General features: G+C 32.2%; 2 protein-coding genes across 3 annotated transcripts; one reads left to right on the top strand and one right to left on the bottom strand.

Annotated features, from left to right (window-relative positions):
* Nucleotides 1–5,618: 5,618 nt before the first annotated feature.
* LOC125057057 (ATP-binding cassette sub-family B member 10, mitochondrial) lies at nucleotides 5,619–14,346 on the bottom strand. 2 transcript variants are annotated; one of them, XM_047660499.1, is made up of 10 exons: nucleotides 13,896–14,346; nucleotides 13,603–13,809; nucleotides 12,669–12,871; nucleotides 11,159–11,293; nucleotides 10,211–10,357; nucleotides 9,096–9,327; nucleotides 8,122–8,399; nucleotides 7,735–7,818; nucleotides 6,708–6,860; nucleotides 5,619–6,349 (listed from the first exon to the last, which is right to left on the bottom strand). In XM_047660499.1, the coding sequence occupies exons 1-10, from the start codon at nucleotides 14,245–14,247 to the stop codon at nucleotides 6,071–6,073; spliced, it is 2,070 nt and encodes a 689-aa protein (XP_047516455.1). In that variant the 5' UTR covers nucleotides 14,248–14,346; the 3' UTR covers nucleotides 5,619–6,070. The 2 variants fall into 2 exon arrangements, with proteins under 2 accessions (XP_047516455.1, XP_047516456.1); XM_047660500.1 differs by lacking the exon at nucleotides 13,896–14,346 and having other exon boundaries at nucleotides 12,669–12,881; nucleotides 13,603–13,717.
* A 116-nt stretch (nucleotides 14,347–14,462) lies between these two features.
* Nucleotides 14,463–20,949, top strand: LOC125057058 (Golgi resident protein GCP60). The gene is made up of 10 exons (XM_047660501.1): nucleotides 14,463–14,756; nucleotides 15,001–15,214; nucleotides 15,351–15,419; nucleotides 15,505–15,609; nucleotides 15,906–16,166; nucleotides 16,693–16,775; nucleotides 16,856–17,044; nucleotides 18,626–18,736; nucleotides 18,829–18,947; nucleotides 19,765–20,949. Exons 1-10 carry the CDS (start codon nucleotides 14,636–14,638, stop codon nucleotides 19,879–19,881), a joined length of 1,389 nt encoding a protein of 462 aa, XP_047516457.1. The 5' UTR covers nucleotides 14,463–14,635; the 3' UTR covers nucleotides 19,882–20,949.
* Nucleotides 20,950–20,969: the final 20 nt, after the last annotated feature.

Genomic DNA, 20,969 nt, shown 5'->3' with positions numbered 1-20,969 from the left:
TTACAGTATTTCTACTGTATTTTTAGTCAGTCGTAGACAACATTGATGTGTTTTGGCGCGTACAGTTACTCGTCATAGGGCAAGGTCCATTTAGATTAATTCCAATGTTTAGTTTTACATAAATAGTACCATTGTCATACAGACACACATGCACAAATCGAACTTTGACCAATAATCTATACACGCCCATATTCTAAAACCTGTTTAGTGAATATATCATGGTGTTTGAGTGTTTTAAAGTAGTTTACAGTAGTAGTATTCTACAGGTGATACCAGAGTCAAAATGTCCTTGCTAAAAAAATCTTGTATTACACTTGGGAATCGAACCGAAAAGGAATACTTAATGAACGACAAGCTTTTTCAAAAAAAATCAAATATAATACTAATTGATAAACGCGAAATGGTACATATGGTATAAGTTCTTTTTTATTAAAAGCAAGGTTCTTTATCGACTTTTATTTAATAAAAGAACGAACTACAAAACGAAATAATTACCAATTAATTGAATTGTATTTATTAAATAATCTACTACTAAAAAACTTTAAACCAAAATTTATCCAAACCAATTCAGCGTCTACAGTTTAAATTGTATTATTTATGAAATAATTGATATAATTACGTTTAGAAAACTGCATTCTGTTCATAAGTGTAATCACTTCGAGTACATTTTTCTAGTAAGGTCAAACTTATTAATCAACGATTCATTTATCGTAGTAAACCCCTGATAAATAACATCAAATTGTTATAAAACTCCTTCGTGAATCCTTCGTGGCATAGAAATTATTTAACCTTAGTACTTAAACCCTGGGTTATCGAAATAATCATATCCAACAAAGATTACTAGGTACTCTAATCTAATACTTTAGAAATCGTCAACGAAATGTTATTAGAATATTCTTTATTTTATCTGTTTGTATAATAAGAATAATAATAAAAAGCCCGTTTAATTTCCAATCATTACAAAAGTAGAATGCTGCTTTAATTTGTTATATTATTTTTTATGTAATAGGAGGCAAACGGGCAGGAGGCTCACCTGATGTTAAGTGATACAGCCGCCCATAGACACTCACAATGCCAGAAGGCTCGCAAGTGCGTTGCCGTAAAAAAAGTCCCACACTACTCTTCTCTTACGCCTTTTATAATTATTTCTTATATTAAATATTTCGGATAATCAACCATGAATTGCATGAATGAAGCGTGCGACCGTTTCGTAGGGATTAAGAGTCAAAGGTGAGTCTCAATATCCTTCTATTTAGTTCATTATAGTGCCACGAAGTCCCCCTCTTCCCACATTACTGCATGATACAATCGCTGATAATATTCCTACATAAACAAATATTACTATGCTTTCCAAAAACTCAATAGTTTAATATTATGGCGCGATAAATAACATATTTTCATGTCGCTATTGCGCTGTGTTCCCGTGAAAGCGTAATTTAAATCACACATGGGGCCTACAATGAGGTTCCTTAATAAATCCAGTTGAGATGCTGATAAGTTTAGGTTCCTAAATTCAATAGCATTTTGTCGTACCATAAACTCATATGAACTGAAATACGTATAATACTATATATACTATACTATATATATATAAATACGTATTGGCATCGCAAGACCGAACGAAACAACGATTTTTGTGGTTTCTATGTAAGTTTTGAAATTTAAGTTTGAACTTGCTTCGATAGATGATTCTATAATAATAATTAAAATCTAAAAATTATTTTAAATAATTCATCAATCACAATAAGTACGTATAATTATTTAATAAAAAAACTATTCTCATTTATTTTAAACGTAAAGTTTTCCGGTGCTATGATAGTTGACACATTTTTAACGTTTCCGTTAATTTTGATTTAAGCTATCAATGTCTTTGTGTTTACAGAATTTCAGTTTTATAATTAAAGTTTAACAAATTGGTTAACTTATAAATATAATGAGGTAAGTATTGTGCACAAATTTGTTTTCCAAAAATAAATACCTTTATCGAAGTGAATTCTTGATATAAAACCTTTTGCAAAAAGTTAGTAAATAAAGTAATATCTTAAAACAAAAAAAGCAACTTTTAACTCGAAAATCATAAGTAACTTGAATATAAAAATAAATTACTTTTAATTGTACAAATTTAGTTTATACGTTAACTAATTAAGATATTATCTACATTTCTAATTAATTAATTGAATATTATTAAACATAGTTAGTGCAATTGTGTGTAGGTAGACGAAAATCTTCCAAGAATCAAAACATATTCATATATAAACTATTACTTGGATATTTCGATACAAAAAAGTTGAACAAATAGTAACTAAGTAAGAATCGCTCATTCTGTCATAGTTTGAAGGCGAGAGAGTAAAATTTTGGTTTAGTTTCATCCAAATTGAGTGAACGAAATATGATCGCTAAGGTCACATGGAAACATAAACGGCCTAATTTTTTTCGACGGTTTGACGGATTTTGGAGGTTGTCGATAAGCTCACAATCAAAGCTCATGGTAGGCCTTCAGATGGCGGTAAACGAATTTAAGATCGTAGATAACTATTCTATAACCAGCATTTACAGATTTAATTGTCTATGGATTGGGTCGCAATTCGAAATTCAAATAAATTTTGTGTTATAATTTATTTTCAAATTCAGTCATTTGTTTTTGTTTTGCTTTTTTGTGGAATTGTAGTTTTTGGCGCAATGCATGAAACTGAAAAATACTGCTTGTATAGACACGGACCAATAATGATTGGTTCAATAGTTTCAAATTTGGAATTATTGAAGAACAAGCCTCACCTGCCGGTAACCATTATCGACAATGACAAATTAAAGGCGATAATGGTAGTGGATCCAAATAAATCTACGGCTGAGCTTGCTGGAATTAGTGTCAAAACAACACGTCAAATAAGAAAGATAAAAAGTTAGATAAGTGGGTGCCACGCGAACTAAGCAACCAACAACGAGACTTACGCCGCGAAGCATGCATAGTACTACTCATTTCCATGCCTATTCAGTAGAATAGGCATGGAAATGAGGGAGTTCTAAATCGAAGTGTTACCTTCGATGAATACTGGATCCTGTACGACAACCGTAAACGCTCGTCGTTCGTAGGTAAATAATCTAATTAGTGCGCTAAAAACTGATTACTCAGATAAAGAAGATGGTGACTGTCTTGTACATAAAAGCTTTATACTATGATGGAGATGCTCGGAATTCAACATCCAAGACTGGTCAATTTCTTCTGGTCTGGTCAACTCTTCCACATTGCTTTCTCCACGACAACGCCCGAGCTCAGAATTCACGACAGACCATCGCAAAGCTACGAGAGTAACAGCTGGTAGCTCTCCGTCACTGGACTTTGCTCTAAAAGTTTTTTTTTAATTTAGAAAATTTTTTAAGTGGGAAAAAATTCCCCATAGAGTCAGTACAAGCCTTTCGCTAACTTCTTCGCCTCGCGACCGGCAGACTTCTATAGTAAACAGATAAACCAATTTCCGTCAAAATGGCAAAAATTTATAGATAATTTGTATCAGCCAGTATCAGCTGAAATAAAAAAAAAACATTTTTTTTAAACTCTCATACAAACCTCCAATTTCATAGGTTTCATAATTTCCAATGTAAAATTTCCACAGTTAAGATACCTAGCAAATTATACATAGGTACAATCATTAGGTTATCATAGCTATTATAGCTCATAAAACTAGACTAAATTATGACTTTTTAAAATGCAAATTACATACACATTTATCAGTGCTTTGTAATCGTTCAAGGCAAAGCCTCGAACAATGTATATTAAAATTAATCATCAATACGACTTTTCCAGCACTCACTCTCTAAAATGCAAACCAGGCAACTGAAGACATGCCAGACGGCGATGGAAAGAAGCATGCTAAATATCAGGAAGTCTGATAGAAGCAATAATAAAATCATAAGAAACCACACGAAAATTGAAGACGTCACAACGAGGATACGAAGATTGAAATGGAAATGGGCTGGTCATATAATAAGGGGTATAGAAAAGTGGAACAAAAAGATCATATATTGGTAGTTGGTACCCAAGAAATAAGAAAAGAAAACGAGGTAGACAGTTTCGAAGGTGGGAAGACGAAATAAGATCCGTAACTGGGAAAATATGGACAAAGAAAGCTCAGAACAGAGCTGAGTGGAAAGAAATGGAGGAGGTCTTTGCCAAAGTTGGGCAAACAGATGGGTTGTCGGTGTCACCGAATTACTAGTGATAATAGTTTAAGTTTAAAATTATGTAAAAAAAATCTGTCTGAATAAAGGCCTATATTATTATTATTATTTACGACTCTTCCAGCATATTCAGACGCATAAGCAAGTAGCGTACTTGATGTCGATTTTGGAGTCTAAGAAATACCGGCTTTGGCGTTTGGTCAGGTCTCAAATCCAAAAATCTACATGTCAGACAGAAGGCTGATCACCTTCTTGTCAATGAAATAAAAATTAAAGTAACGAATACACTCTGAAGATAAGACGATATTTTTTACACAATAATAATTAAAAAACAATTAAATAACCACAATATTTATTTAAATATTCCATTACCCGTTAATTCTATACAATCAAAATTTACATCTAATTTACAACACAAACATATCACAATAAAAAACTATTGTTTTAAAAGTTGTACGCTTGTCGTACTTACAGCTAAGTATATTTTTTTAACTGAAGGCTTACTCTGTAAATTCGATATTATTTGTGACTTCAGCACCGAAAAACAACAACTTTTCCTTGTTAAAACGTCTAAGTTATTGGAATCGGCACTATACGACAGCTCCAATTAAGTCAATAATTAGAAACCGGTATCGATTTTACAGAGTAACCTTGCTGATTTAAATTAGATTATTGCGAACAATTATTATAATTTTAATTTGTATTTCTCATTTTAAAATATCGTAATTTCCAAAAATACCAATAGATTTATTTTAAGAGTATTTAATATAATGTTTCGTCTTAGCTTGTCTTTTCAATTTAGACCGTCCATGAGTTTGACAAAGTTTAATTTACTAACTAAATAACTAAGTTACGCGTGCGTCTAAATAACATACATATTTTAAGCTAACTTTGTCAAACTCGTTGCTAAAAACTTAACCAAAAAGATCAAAAAATAAATTTAGGTAGGTACAAAAAACTATATTTTTAATTATTTTTCTCACAAGATAGCGCGACTAGTTTCGTTCCAAAAACCAGTCGCGCAATCTGTAATTAATTCATATATACAAAAAGTAATTTAATATTAACATAACCGTCGTAACCACACCCTAATTTTAATAAAAATTGCACAAACTTAATATATTATTATACTATAACAAAAATTTACGCAAAAAATGGCAGTGATGTGATCACAATGCTTTATTGTACTTTTGTCAAACAAAATAAAAAAAAATGTTCATAAACCACAGCACCAATAACTAAATGTTACCTGAAAAATGCTACCCGATTCCTATATCTGTCTACATCATTCTGTGTAAACTGTCAAATACGCTCCGTATAACTCTGTACTTTATTGAGCGTTTATGGTTTTACTTACCGCGAAATATTTCTACAGTAGCGTTTATAATGGGAGTATATATGGCGCCAAAAATGTAATAAATTTTTCTTTATGTATATTTTGTTTTATGTGAAATTGCAATAAAACAGGTATTTAATCATAGTAACAAAAAAAACCAGTGTTATTAAACTGATTTAGTTTTTATGAATAACTGTCATAACTGGTGCTAGTTCTGATGTAATCAATATATAAGTCAACAAACTTTTAAACCCAAACCAATCTAAAAACTGCTATTATTATTATAAAATTATTGATTGTTATTATAAATATATTGCATACTATAAAAATACATAATAAGTTGTGGTTTGTCAATAGTCGATCTTTTATTATTTAAATTAAATTATTCTAAACAATAAAACATTTCAATAATTTAAATATAACATCAGAATTAGCACAGATAATTAATATTTTTTTACTTTATTCTTTTAACTAACTAGAAGCCATGCCTTGTCTCGAAACCGATAAGAAAAATGTCAATTGAAACGTCATGCCGTCACAATTACTCCATAATTTAGGTTAACTTTTTTCTTTAGGCTTCATAAATGTCTGATGCGTGATGAGCTCTCTGAAATATCCGTTCGGCTTCTCCATTAATTCCTTGTAGGAGCCCTTTTCCACGATCACGCCGTTGCCTATCACCGCGACCTCGTCCGCAGACTGAATGGTACTAAGTCGATGTGCTATCGTCAGTACTGTGCGCTCTCTGCTTATCTCTTTCAATGCTTTGTCGACTAAATATTCGGAATAGGTATCTAATGCTGAGGTAGCTTCATCTAGGATGAGGATTTTTGGATTCTGCAATTAAAATAATTTATTGCCATAGATTACAAACATGTTCTAGGCTACTGATGTAAAGATTTCAGGAGTCGTGACTTTTCGGTTACATTTACTATGTATCAATATAAAAAAATAAATAATATTATAATAATATGAGTGTATAAATTAATTTACTTAAAACATTTTGGATATTGTTTAATTTTCGAAATCTCTAGCAATTGTCATTCGGTCAATTGTCAGCGTGACATGTGCTATACGCCATTTATGTAAAACATCGTTACATCAAAGATAAAAACAGGTAACATAATAACAAAAAGGACGGTGTAACACTTTCCAAGTATTTTAGCTCCATGTTACATGAATAAATAATAGGTACCTTAACAATAGCCCTTGCGATGGCCACCCTCTGCTTCTGCCCGCCGCTGAGCTCGGAGCCCCCCGCTCCCACCTGCCTATCCCAACCCGCTCTGCTCTGGTTCGCCAGCTCTTGCAGCTGAGCAGCTTTTGCTGCTTGGAGCCATGACGCCTCCTAAAGTAAATAATAACCATATCTATTAAAAAAAATCTCTTTGACTGAACCCAATAAACAATTTAGGGCTAACATATAGTTCGCCCTAATGGTATGAATAGGAAACGAGACGACGAAACTCATAAAACTAACTAAAACTTTATTTTGAAAAACCTTACAGCTTTACTATAAATTTGTAATTGTGTGTGTTAAATCTTGATTTAGTGGCGTTAAATGTCTGATTGTGTTTTAAGAACATGTTTTTAAAGTTGCGAGGGTAATTGAATATATTTTTGTCTTAGGGATGATGGGGTACAATAAATTAGAAATTACTATATACTTAAAGTTTTGCGGGGGGTCGTAACCAACCCAAGTGTTTTCCAAGTACTCGGTTTCTTTGTACCTAGGGGATATGCGCGACGGCGAAGGGCAAGGGCCAGAACCAGTCTGTTGCAGATTCCCGTTAACAAAGACGTTGCGCTTACTGAATGCTGCCTCCGACACTATCGACATCTTTATATGTTCGCTGAGTACAGTAGCGATATTGTGTATATTATATATGTATTTAATATCTTTCGACATTATTGGCTTACAGTACGTAATGTATGTATACTTTATGAATAAATATATGTCTAGACCTCATGAAATGCTCGCCGGACAGAAATATTGCGCTGATGAAGTAATCGCCAAAAGTGAAGCTAAAGAGAAATCGTGCTATAAAAATGGTAACGAAAAATCCGTTTTAATGGTTTCGCTTTCGAAGGCGACTTGAATAATCAAATTAAATTCTAAAAAATTTTTTTTTTATGTAGGCATACATTTCATCAATCCTACTTATTCAAATCCTAACATCAGTAGAATCAAGAGTTAAACATTTGGAGTAATAAAAACCTACCTTATCATTTTCCTCCAGTGTTGATTCCTCATCCAGGCCATACAGAATGTTTTCCTTTATCGATCCAGTAAATAGTACCGGTTCCTGGAAACAACAAAATATTATAAACTCTTGCAAAAAACTTGGGCACCTAAGGAAATTTACCCTCTAAGATCCATTTCAGTAAGCGGCGGTCAGTAGGAGGCTTTTGACAATATCAGGAGTACCGTCATTTTTTATAGAACTGGAGGCAAACAGGCAAGAGCCTCACCTGTTAAGGCCGCCGTGAGACCGCCGTCCACGGACACTCAATGCCAGAGAACTCGCGAGTGCGTTGCCGGCCTTTCAAAAATTGACATGCTCTTGAAGTCGAATAGCTTCCAAAATACTTAATTAAACAGCACCCACCTGACTGACAAAACCAAGATGACTCCTCAACCACACAGGATCCAAATCCCTTATATCACGACCATCTAAGAGGATCCTCCCATTCTCAGGGTCATACAGCCTCAATATGAGAGAGGCGATGGTGCTCTTTCCGCACCCTGATCTCCCCACAAGAGCCACCGACTTCCCCGGATGGAGATGCAGGTTCAAACCCTTCAGCAATGGCGCCCCACCGTAATTATATGTTACGTTTTCTAATATTATTTCGCCATGAGGACGATCCACTGGTCTGAGACCGCCTAAAACCATAGATAAGAATCTAGAAATCTTAAAATGTATATCTTAGTGGTATTCTTACCACTGTATTGTTTAATTCAAATTAAAATTTGATAAAAACAGTTAAAAAAAAGACAACTTATTTCAATTTGTCTCTTTCTGTCAAATCGTGTTTACACTATGATGAAAAGAGGCGGGAATAGTAGATTTCATTACTAATAAGAGTGTTTCTTTTCATCACATGTAAAAATAGCTTATTATTGAATTTAATATTATATAATTAAACTCATAAAAGTGAAACTTTCTAGCATAAGCCTTGATAAGACAATATTAAAAGTCGTTCGATAATTCCACCTACCAGAATAAAGAGTGTAAACAGAGGAATAAAGAAAAGCTCGCTTGTTCCTTTAAAAATGAATATTTAGAGTTTAGACCAGTGTTCCCCCTATGTAACATCCCTAATTTTTAATATTAAAAAATAGAATTTAGGAAGAAATTACTAAGAAATTGTTACTTACTATTGTCAAAACATAATGAAAAATTCCAAATAATTTTAATAATTCGAATAGAACCCCCCCCCCCTCCCCAACAATCTAACTGCCCCCCCTGTGGTTCGTGGGGCCCACGTTGAGAAAAACCCTACTATAGTAAGGGGGAAACACTACATCTATTTCACAGTTAGTTAACCTGAACAATTTTAAAATTAAAATAAAACGCACCGGAAACTGGTATTTTCGGCTCCCGATCCACAATTTCCCAAAGCCGTGTCGCAGCACCAATTCCCTTATTCATCTCTGTATAGAAACTGCTAAGTCCACCAATACTTATGCCCACATATGCCGCATAGAGTAAGAACGACGTCAAATTACCCACTGTTAGTTGCTCTGTGGCCACCATACCACCCCCATAGTAAAGTACTAGGATTATTATTGTGTTGCCAGATAGACCCGTCTGTAAACGTCAAATCATTTATATATATATACATATATAGATAGATATGTAACGGGGGACTTTTTATAATGTAAGGATTTTAATGTAACTTCATAATCGAAATAAACCTGAAACAGCAGGATTGTTTTCTCATTTCATTAAAAACAAACTAATAACTCAATACCGTGAACTTGCGATCTATATGACTTAGAAAATAACTCTTAAATAGCAAGCAAACAAAACATGGACTCAATAGCACCGTTACTATAGTTACGAAGTGTTCTCCAGTTAAAGCGGTAACCATGGTAACGTGATATCACCTATAAACGTATGTCGGACGAAGACCAAAGAAACCCTTCTAAATGTAAGACTTTGCTCCAAAGTGTGACTCGCGTACTTAGTATAATCTAATACGTTTTTGACATTTACGGGTGCCAAGTGAAACTAGTTTCTCAATATTTAAAAAAAAGCACTGTTAAGTGCCTGTTACCTAATCCGCATTGTTAAGCAAAAAATTAAGAAGTATAATATTTTTTTTTGGGGAACACAATAATTGTCATGTATTTTAGAATAGATAGCTTGTAACATATACTGTAAAATGCATTATATATATGATGTGGTGAACTTTAATAAATAAATAAATATTACCCCTTCTTATAAATTTAATTTGAATGTGACCGTTTAGATAAAATACCTACTATCTTTCGACTTAAGGGTACGAAAACTATTTATGAATATATGAAAAACTATTTTGATAATGACCTCAATCATAAAAACTAAGACAGTCCAATTGCTCCCTAACTAAAATATTCTTCCGTCTCTTTCTGTCAAACTATGTTTACGCTATAATAAAAAGAGACGGGACTATTTTATTTTTTATAAATAAGAAAATAGAAATGCTTACCAATCCATAAAAACTCCCCACAGCCAACGACTCCTTATAGGCTAATGTCAATATATTCTCTATTCTTTGCGCATACGATTCGCATTCTCTCTTCTCTTTACTAAATGCCTTCACTGTTTTTATATTTGATATTTTTTCCTCGGCTAACTGAAATTTAACTCGATATAACTATTGTGGAAACATTTTGACACACTTTGATACACTTTGACCTGTAAGTCTAATCTAATATTATGCATTTTGTGATAGACGAAAATAATTTATATTGATTACTTAGCGAAGAACCGATTCTAGAACTCCAGGGTTTGTCCAGTAAATAATAATAATTTCAAATTTCACACAGTATAAAGAAATATGAACACAAATCCAACACATAAAGCAATGTCGTGGTATTTCAAAGGTGAGCTGACTACCAGCCTTTTGGCCTTTAAAACTGAAACAAATATTTGTTTTCTACCCACGACCTCCAGTACACAATGAATAATACTCAACGGACAAATTAAATTATTCTTAGTATTGTCTTTTATTGACATAACCTTTACACATTTAAAGAAAAAACTTTTTAACCGGATTAAAGTTATGTATTATTATAAATTTACAATAATGCACGCACGCTTTAAAGCACGCGAAACGTCGGATAAATTTAAAATTATGTTAAATAATTGTAAATTTATAACAATACATAACTTTAATCCGGTTAAAAAGTTTTTTCTTTAAATTATTCTTTTTTTAAAGTGAAACATTTATTTTATCTATAACAATCACATAATAAGCTTAATTTGTTGCTTTCAAATTTAGTTGTAATTATCGCCTCAATTGCACACCAACTGATTCCACTAATTATGGAGTCATATAAGCAAAAAATCTAATTACAATAAAGTCCATATTAACTTAAAATGCTGTAAATACAGGGTAAGCTAACCATACAACTATTTAATTAAATCTTCTTACCTCACTTGTATCAGCAAGTGTATCCTGTAATTGTCTAGTAATACTTCGAACGAATCGTCCATAAATAACAGCTAGTACGGATACCGGAGGTACCACACACAAACCAATTAAAGCTAGCGACGGTGACATATAGAACTGAAAAATTATTTGTATTAAATACTGTTGCAATTTTCCTTATAGGTAAAGCCGGAATTACATTACGAAATTAGTGGCACGAAATTAATTTCGTGACATTATTATATACACTATATACCAACAGTTTCACGTGTAAATTTGTTCGTGAAATTAGTTTAATGTAACTAATTTCATGAAGACGTGAAACTAGTGTCGCGAAAGTGCCTGTGCTGTGTGGACGTGTGTATTTTGATGCTAATACATGATGCCACCCTGAATTCTTATGACTTAAAACTATTTCCAGTTGCTAATAAACGCAGCATTTTAAGTTTATAAAGAACTCTTTAGCTACATTGAATATAAAGTTTTGATGCTTATGGGGCGATGGTTACTGCGATACTGAGGGTTTCACAACACTAATTATTTTACGAATTTATCACACGATACTTTCATGAAACTAATTTCCCATGCATCCCACTTAACTCGTAATGTAATTCCGGATTAAGTCTATGCCTGACATTTATTGTCATGTTTTTAGGTCTAAGACCGGTCACGATCTTTTTCTTCACCATACCAGCAAGTGTTATTTATATAAAATGTATCGTGGCACAGCCATAGTTCAAACCTAGTTTACAGCTAGATTAAACCTTTTTACTTTTTAATAAAAGTTGTGCAAAAGAACATAACAGAAAAAAATATTTATTTAATTACGTCAAAGTCAATATTGTAAAACTATACAGTGGTACAGATGAGTTTAATTCGTTCCGTAACCTTGCCAACAATTCGTACAGATACCGGCAAACTTCTTGAGCATTAAACAAGGGAGTGGGGGAAAGTTTGCGCATAGTTGCGTAGCGCGGGACACAAACGTCAACTGATTTACCAATCACGCGATCGACGCGTCACTCTCGTCAGTTCTCACACGCGAAACCAAGTTGGGTTAAAATCAAAAATGCTTCGAAAACGAGGAAAACAAGCTAACATGCTGAAGTGACAAGGGAGAAACTTAGTGTAGTCACTACACTGCGCTGCACACTACACTGTAGAGTGAAGTGAGCGATTCCTGTATCTCAAATCTTGCTCTCATCTCAAATCTAAATATCGCTCGCTCGGCTGCACCTATCTCAAAACACTCGTATATCAAGGTACCACTGTATAAGGATAAATAAAAAAAATATCCTTGAAATTAACTTCATAAAAAAGCTCAATAGAATAGCATGATTCAGTTTTGTATATTTTCCCAAATTGCGTTAAATATTTCACTATCTCACTTGATGTCAAACGCAGGGCCTCTTGTATTATCAAATACGGGGTGTAGTGTACGAGGCGATATTTCTGATATTATACTATTTAAACAACCTATTTTAAGTGTAATATTTTTTTAAATAATACATACCATCATGCCAGTTCCAGCGCCCACCATAAGAAAAGATCTTAATCCATCACTAACATTTTGGCTTAGATTTCGCCCAACCAGTTGAGTGTCTGCAGATAATCTATTTACAAGTTCTCCAGTTGAATTTTTACTAAACCATTGTGTTTCTTGGCGCATTATTGCACCAAACACTTGCTTACGGAGGGACTGTGTCATTCTTTGTCCTAAAATATTCTGATATTAATTTAATCCTTTTTATAACTGCTTGGTTTATTTATTGAAGCATTATATAGAAATGGTGTATTATTAGAGTATAATAGATTGATAAGAATCTATATTATGATAAATATTTAAAGGTTTTGAGTGTGTTTAAGTTTATTTTAACAAGGACTTAATATATTTAATAAAAAAAATAGTAAAATAGTAACTTTATAATAAATATACAATAAAACTTCTATACTGAGTAAACACAAATTACTTACAATTATTTACATAACTTGATATTAAGAATGCTTTTAGCAATGGCAACAATATCAGAAGATAAATATGCATATGTTTTAGAATTATAATCATAAAGACACAAAGTGTGTATATATTGCAATAATTTAAAAAAAATAACAAGTTTTATTAATTTAATTCCTTGACAATCCTGTTTCTTGAATAAATAGTGTTGTTTTTAGGATCTTATTTTATGCAAGATATGAAATGACTCTTATTAACTCAATGATTTAGTCCCCAGTTTTATTTAGATAAATTTAGCTATTAGGAAACAGTTTATTCCCTAGGTCAAGACATGTTATCATTATTATGCAACATTCAAAACTTATTAAACCAGTTGTTTATGCAAAAATTTAGGACTGTGATATTCATAAAAAATTGATAAGAAACGTCTCAAGGTAATAGTTTTAAATAATGTTGCACAACTTTAAATATTTAAATATTTTTTTTAAGTTACCTGATATTGACATTAAATAAACCCTGCCAAAGTTGCACAATCCTCCAAGAAGAAACACCCCACAGAGCATTAGACACAAAGAGTCAAGTTTCTCTCTTGCAGCCCCCAAATCACTGGTTGTATCATAAATAATGTCTAAAACTTTCCCAAGTGAAAATGGTACTGCCATGGTCACACTTGATGATATGATAAGAAAACCAATAGCACCTAAAAAGTACCATAATATAAGTATTATTAGACATTAAGTTAATAAACTTATTAAGGAATTAAAACATTATTTATATCTTTAATACCTGTAAGAGTCCATTTTTCAGGACCAGCTAGACTGAATAATCTTCTTAACTCTGATGATTTTAGTTTTACATTAGTTGCTATCACAGTTTTATCTTTTAGAGTTTCGATCTGTCCATTTTTCTTTTGAGCGTCAACTTCACTGGTATAGCGTCTAGTTTTCACAGTGAAAATATTGGTTTTACTAAGGGTTTTTCTTTCAAGATTACAATGTAAAACTTGAATTTTCTGACTAGAATATAACCTGGACCCACAGTGTCTGCAAGGTCGGTTGTAAATCGTTAATTTATTTAAGATCTTCGTCCTGCTGGGTAGTTTAACTTGAAATCCTTTTAAAATAAAATTTTGTAACATGTTGAAATAAAAATTTAAATTTTATTTAAAAAAACAAAAACATAGCTGTCACATCACTGTCATCTCATGCACAACCACAAAATGCACAGTCTAGTGTCTACTAACTACTAACACGTAAAAGTACTAAAGTAGTCAATCTGACAAAGGTGTCAAATATTAGACTTAGGGAGTATATAGATCGTTGTCATTGTCATTGTATTGTCTTTGTGACTGTCGTCGGCTATCAGAAGAGTAATTCAGTCGTCAGTCATACCGTTATTGTCAGCAACGTTTTGACTTTTATATTTTTATCAGTCATTTTCTCATTCGTAAATTGTTATTTATATTTTTGCATAAGAATTTGAAGTTAACTTGAGTCTATCAAGAAAAATAATTTAGTCATAAAAGCATGAGGGTTAACGCAGAAAAAATTCCTCTCGAAACGGATCAAGGAATCATAGAGAGCGAAGAAAGAAGATGGGGTCTACCTTTGCGAGAAGTATATAAACACGGACTGTCTTTTTACAAAGGTAAGATCAATTTATTGCTCTTTGAATTTTTATTAAATAATTAATACATATTTTAGTATGTCTCCAATACTCCTTTGTTAGTATAATTTGTATACGAAAATTTCAATACTGTATACGGCACAAACCTGTTTTGATACAGTAATTTTACTTTCGCACTGACTTCGTATACTCTGCCGATCACTAATTTGCAAACATGTACTTTTTGATATTTCTCTACACATTAACGTAAATAATTTCTTTCCAGATAAAGATGGAAAGGCTATGCACTTGAGTTATGAAGACAAGCTGAAGCTAGTAGCATATACACAGCAAGCAGCTCATGGCCCATTAGATGTTACCTCAGCTTCACCATTAGGAGTCCTAGATGTCATTGGCAGAGATAGAAGGGCGGCATGGCAAAACCTTGGCCAAATGTCTCAAATTCAAGCTATGACAGGCTTTGTACACACTCTGGATAGGTATAAACATTGCTTATTTAGAATTATTGAAGTTTCAGATCATTAACATATCTCAATCATTAATATAATTACAAAAAATAAATACTATATTATGTTGCTGGTTAACCAAAATTACACAACCATTATATTTTTGCAGATTGTGCCCATTGTTTAGACCTTACTTGGAAGCAATTCAAAAAGATATGGAAGCAAAAAAACAGGAGGAGTAAGTATAATTTTAGCAATATAACATCACATTATAAAATTAAGACTGATGTAGTGGATATAATCCAAATGTATGTTGTTTCTAGGATAAATAAAGAAAGAGAAGAAAAAAGCCACAAAGATTTGGAAAACAGAATTATTCTGGAGAAAGAGAAACAACAGTGCAACAAATTAACTGAAGACCAACAAGTGTAAGTTTTAATACTATAATATAAGTAAACACATTTTAATTACATATTTAATTAAGATTTTTAATATCTAGATCTTTTTTAAAGGATGTCATATTTTAATATTAATCAGAATTTATTCTAACAACATCAGTAATAAGTCTGTTATTATTTTTTGTTAGTAGCTATGGTAATTGAGTAATTTAATCAAATAAACTGACACACACATTCTTCATCACTATTAAAAATATAAATAATTTTAACTTTTATGTACTAACAACCGACCAAATGGCTTATAGAAGAATCAACTACTTTTTCAGGCAAAGAATAAAAGACGCACTAAATGTTCAGTCTTATGACCAGTTTTTGGAGTATGCTCGACAGCAGTTTCCTGGCAACTTTGACCAGCAAGCTGTGCTTATACGTCAGCTGCAGGATCAACATTACCAACAATATATTCAACAGCTTGCTGTTGATGAGAGATTAGCAAAGTCAAATATTTCTTGTATTGAGGACAAAGAAAATATTGAAGTGACAAAGGATTGTAATTCAAATGATACGGAGAATGTTGTTGATAGCAAGTATGTATGTTACACACTATGAATACTATAGAAATGTTACATTAACCGACCCTTTGATGATATAAGTGTAAATTATTTTAACATATTGTCATAGGGAGCGTTCAAGTATTACGTAACGAATTTGGGGGGGGGGTCCTTTTGTAAAACGTTACGATGCGGGGCGGGGATTGAATTACGCGTTATTGTTAATATTATTTTCCACTTTCTAGTACTTTACAGCACATCATGGTAACTTTTAATAAAGAGTCATTAGGTGGTCACAAAACATTTTACTATACTTGGGTACAGAAAATCGTTACGGCGCGTTATGTGGGGGGGTTTAATAATATACAAAAATTGCGTGACGTCATGGACTTCATTAGTGGGACTTGAACGCTCCCATAATGAAATATGAATCACAAGCCTTTTTTGTCTTTAACACACACAAACATTATTTGGGAATACAACCCAGGATCTCTGATAAATTGGGCTAGAATTAAACATTTATTATAAACTCATTTATATTTTATATTAATTTTCTTTTAAGAGCAATGCAAACAACAGAAAAACCTGAAATAAGTGATTATAATGATGAATCAAGGGAGGATGATGGTGAATCGGAAATTGATGGTAGGTGTTTAATTTCAAAATTTAATTATTTCAATTACTTTACATCCTGTGGAATCTATTTTAATACATTTTAATTCCAGATGGCTTACCAGCAGTTGAAGAGGCTCGTATGTGGACTCGTAGTGAAGTTGATGAGTTTAAAGAATCAGCTCGGGCAAATGGAGGAATGCTAACAGTAGGGCACGGGGAGACAGTGACAATACGTGTCCCAACTCATTCCAGAGCTCGGTCCATATGTTGGGAGTTTGCTACTGACCATTATGATATAGGTATGATATTCTGTTTAGTAATGTTTTTTATCCTGATGCTCGGAAAAGATATTATGATTTACTTTACTTAGATATATGGATTTACCTTAGGGAGCGTTCAAGTATTACGTAACGAATTTTAGGGGGGGGGGTCCTTTTGTAAAACGTTACGATGCAGGGCGGAGATTAAATTACGCGGTATTGTTAATATTATTTTTGATTTTCTAGTACTTTACACCACATAATGGTAACTTTTAGGTATAAAGAGTCACTAGGTGGTCACGAAACGTTGTACTATACTTGGGTACAGGAAAACGTTACGGCGCGTTACATGGGGGGGGGGGGGGGCAATAATGTCCAAAAATTGCGTGACGTAATACTTGAATGCTCCCTTACACCCAGGAATCAAATTAAAGGGTAAAGGCTGATTTACACAGGGTAAGTAGACAAGTCAGTCGCAGCGCCAATGTCGGCGCCGCGACTGACTTTAACTGTTTACATGAAGTAAGTAGTAGTGGTGCGTTTCTCACGATGACCACACGTTTGTGAAGTCAGTGGGAAAAATGAATTCGCGAAAACAACTGAAATGACGATTTAATTATTTGTTGAATAATTTATCAATTTTGCTGTTGAATGAGTTAATAGAAATGGTAGAAAATGAGATAACTAAAAATAAACGACAATGGGTAAGAAAGTAGATTGACGATAGAAACGAAACTGGTGGCTCTGCTTTGTTGCTGAAGCAATTGCGATTTGAAGATCCTGCGGAGTACAAACTGGCCATATAATTGCACCAATTTTAAGGTTTCGTCTTCGCTAAGCTTCATTTTTATCGCCAGCGAAAAAAACGTGGTCACACTACAACGCAGCGGCAGTGACTAACCACGCACTGACTTGTCTGTTTACACGGGGTTTATTTGGCTGGCGCGGGGGTGCGCGGGTGGCGGGGGGCGCCAACTGACTTTAAAATATTCGTGTCCGAATATTCAAGTCAGCGCTGACTTCAAGCCACTGTACTGACTTCAAATCAGTTTACACAGGGTTTTTATTGGGTCAGCACTGACTTGCCTCGAATTTGTAGTCAGTTACTGACCCTGTGTAAATCAGCTCTAATAACCTTTGGAAAATCCAAACTTTGTTATGTATATCTCTAGTGTAAGTACAATTGAATTTTAATTGAAGTACAAGATTTAGAACTGCGATAATTAAGAAAAATTGTTACATTTATATAATTTAAATATAAAAATCCTTTTACATAATTAATACGTTTCTCCCATACTATACTATTTCAACTGTCTCTACTTACACTACAGTGATGTTATAGTTTAAAATTTGCGATAAGTTGGTACGATTTTATAATTTGAAATAATGCTTTTTTTGTCTGACAAAAAAAAATAAAAAAAATCTAAAACTTTACGAATCTGTACACCGATTCCAATTTGGAATTATATTATCTGTTTGCGTCTTTATTAATAATGAAATCTATTTAAAGGTTTTTAATTTATTGTTTTGTCTTTAGTTTTAAGCGATTGAATATCGTTGCTGCCATTACTACAGTTTATTTATATTTTCTAATCAATCAATCAATGGATGTGTTTACAGGTTTTGGTCTTCACTTTGAATGGAGCAAGTCAACTACATCAGAAGTAACTGTACACGTGTCGGAGTCTGATGATGAAGACGACGGCGATGACGATGATGATGCAGATGAAGGTTAGTATTAATTGCTTTTGCAAGTATGAAAAAGTTTTTGTCTTTATAAAGAAATAATTATGACATCGGAATCGAAATTTTATTTCTTACAGAGTATACAATTCAAAATAGCACAGATCCGGAAGTAGGTTCCGGCAAACGAGTGCAAAACACATCGCGGCCTCTTGTCAGTCTTATTGTACCTATATACAGGCGTGATTGTCACACTGAGGTAAGTAGCAACGACAACTATTAATGTTTTTTTTTTTTTAATTTCTTCTGAAAATACGATCCAAATATATTATTCATGCTCGAAGGAGCTAAAACAATTTTCATTTTTTTGAAGTTATACTTCTTTAGGCGCGTTATGTAAAATTGATGAGAGTGAAATTTTACGATGTGCGCGCACCGTGACACAAAATTAACAGAATGAAGTTAGTTCTAGGTGGCAGGAAAATTGATAATAACTACGTATATAACTAATAAATAAATAATTAATAACTACTATGTTCAAGTTGTATATTCTAGTATTTTTATATTTAGAACTAGTGTTTCGTAACAGTACAATTAAACAGTGTGAATAAACAAATATTATTTTGGTGTTTTTATTAAATCAATTTCATATACGACGGTGATAGTATTTTACTAATAATAATATTATTGATTAACTTTAATATTTATCGTTAATCACTACTGCATTTTAGTTATTTTTTTTTGAATATGCCAAAGAAGGTTAACTTCTAACGCGTGTACATAAGTACACACACTCTTTTTTTAGTATACACTGTATCTCCTGGCATTGTCTTATTTACGAAAAATTAAAATCGATGATGTGGAATTTACTCATAAGAAATAATTGTAATTAATAATTACAAAAAAAGATTTAAATTTAAGTTCCTGTCAACTGTTTGATTTTCAACTTACTTCGTATTAATTGAGAAACTAAAATTTTAAAAAATTTACATCCAAATAAGGTTACATCTCATACATCAGAATTTCTCTATTGTGTAGTAACACCAAAGATTTAATTTATTATTATTATTATTCAGGTGTATGCAGGATCTCACACCTACCCTGGCGAAGGCGTTTATTTACTCAAATTTGATAACACATATAGTCTATGGCGATCAAAGACTCTATATTACAAAGTATATTACATACAATAGATGTATAATGTGGTATGAAAATATTTATATTTTAAAGATGTATTAATTGTTTGGTAAAGTAAATTTTGATTTTACAAATTAAAACTATTATTGACGAATCCCCACAATTAAGTAATAATTAATGAAAAACTCATTATGTCTATTATCATATTTTTGTGGTGGAAATTAAATTATATATATATTTTGTAGCTTTAACAATTAATTGTTACGTCCATTTTCGGATTGTATATAAACCATGACAACTATAAAAAATAAATCTATTCTATTCCATTTTGTTAATGAACATATTAGTAATTATATAATTAGTGAATTTATTTAAGAATATATTATTAAATTTAATTTAATATACATTTAATCTAAATACAATTATATGTTGCAAATTTATCTTCAGTCATGATATTGTATTAAGCACAATTAATAAGTAAAAAAGATTTTTTTTGACAGCTCTTGTTTGAATTCTATCGTTCTAACTATAAAACAATATCGTTCAGAAGGACGCACCGTCAAAGTATTTCTTAATGTGCGTAATATCAGATTACAGATTATATTATTTAAGGTTATATTGTATGTGTTGTTACATCTAGTCCCAAAAATAAATATTATTGTATGCTTAATATATTTACTTTGATAATACATTAAATTTGTTTTATCATTTAACTGTTCACTGTAATGTGTAGCTTAATAAAAAATATAGTATTAAATTAAATGCATTTGTTAAGATGTTCTAGAATGTATATTTGTTGTGGCGTAGTTCCTCTGTATTTTGTATAGGTATTAACATGTAGAATTTAGCAAAGGTAGTACTTAAACGTGGTTTAATAGAGTACCGTCGAAAACTTTGTTTTTATGAAAAGGGAATATTTACATAAAAAGTTTTATTTGAAATGTATTATTATATTCTGACATTGTAATAAAAAATAAATCAGTGGCGCTACATCTCTTTAGGTCTTGGCCTCAGATTTCTGAATTTTCTGACATTGTAATACCTACATAAATTTAAAAAAATATATCTTTATTTAATGTGAAAAATGTTTACTGGAGTACATGTATTACATATTATATTATTATTAAACGAGTTGTTATTTTGA

The sequence above is a fragment of the Pieris napi genome, chromosome 16 (genome assembly GCF_905475465.1).
Source record: "Pieris napi chromosome 16, ilPieNapi1.2, whole genome shotgun sequence".
Lineage (NCBI taxonomy): Eukaryota > Metazoa > Arthropoda > Insecta > Lepidoptera > Pieridae > Pieris > Pieris napi.
The sequence above is the reverse complement of the archived record's forward strand: the minus strand, read 5'-3'. Positions and strand labels throughout refer to the sequence as shown.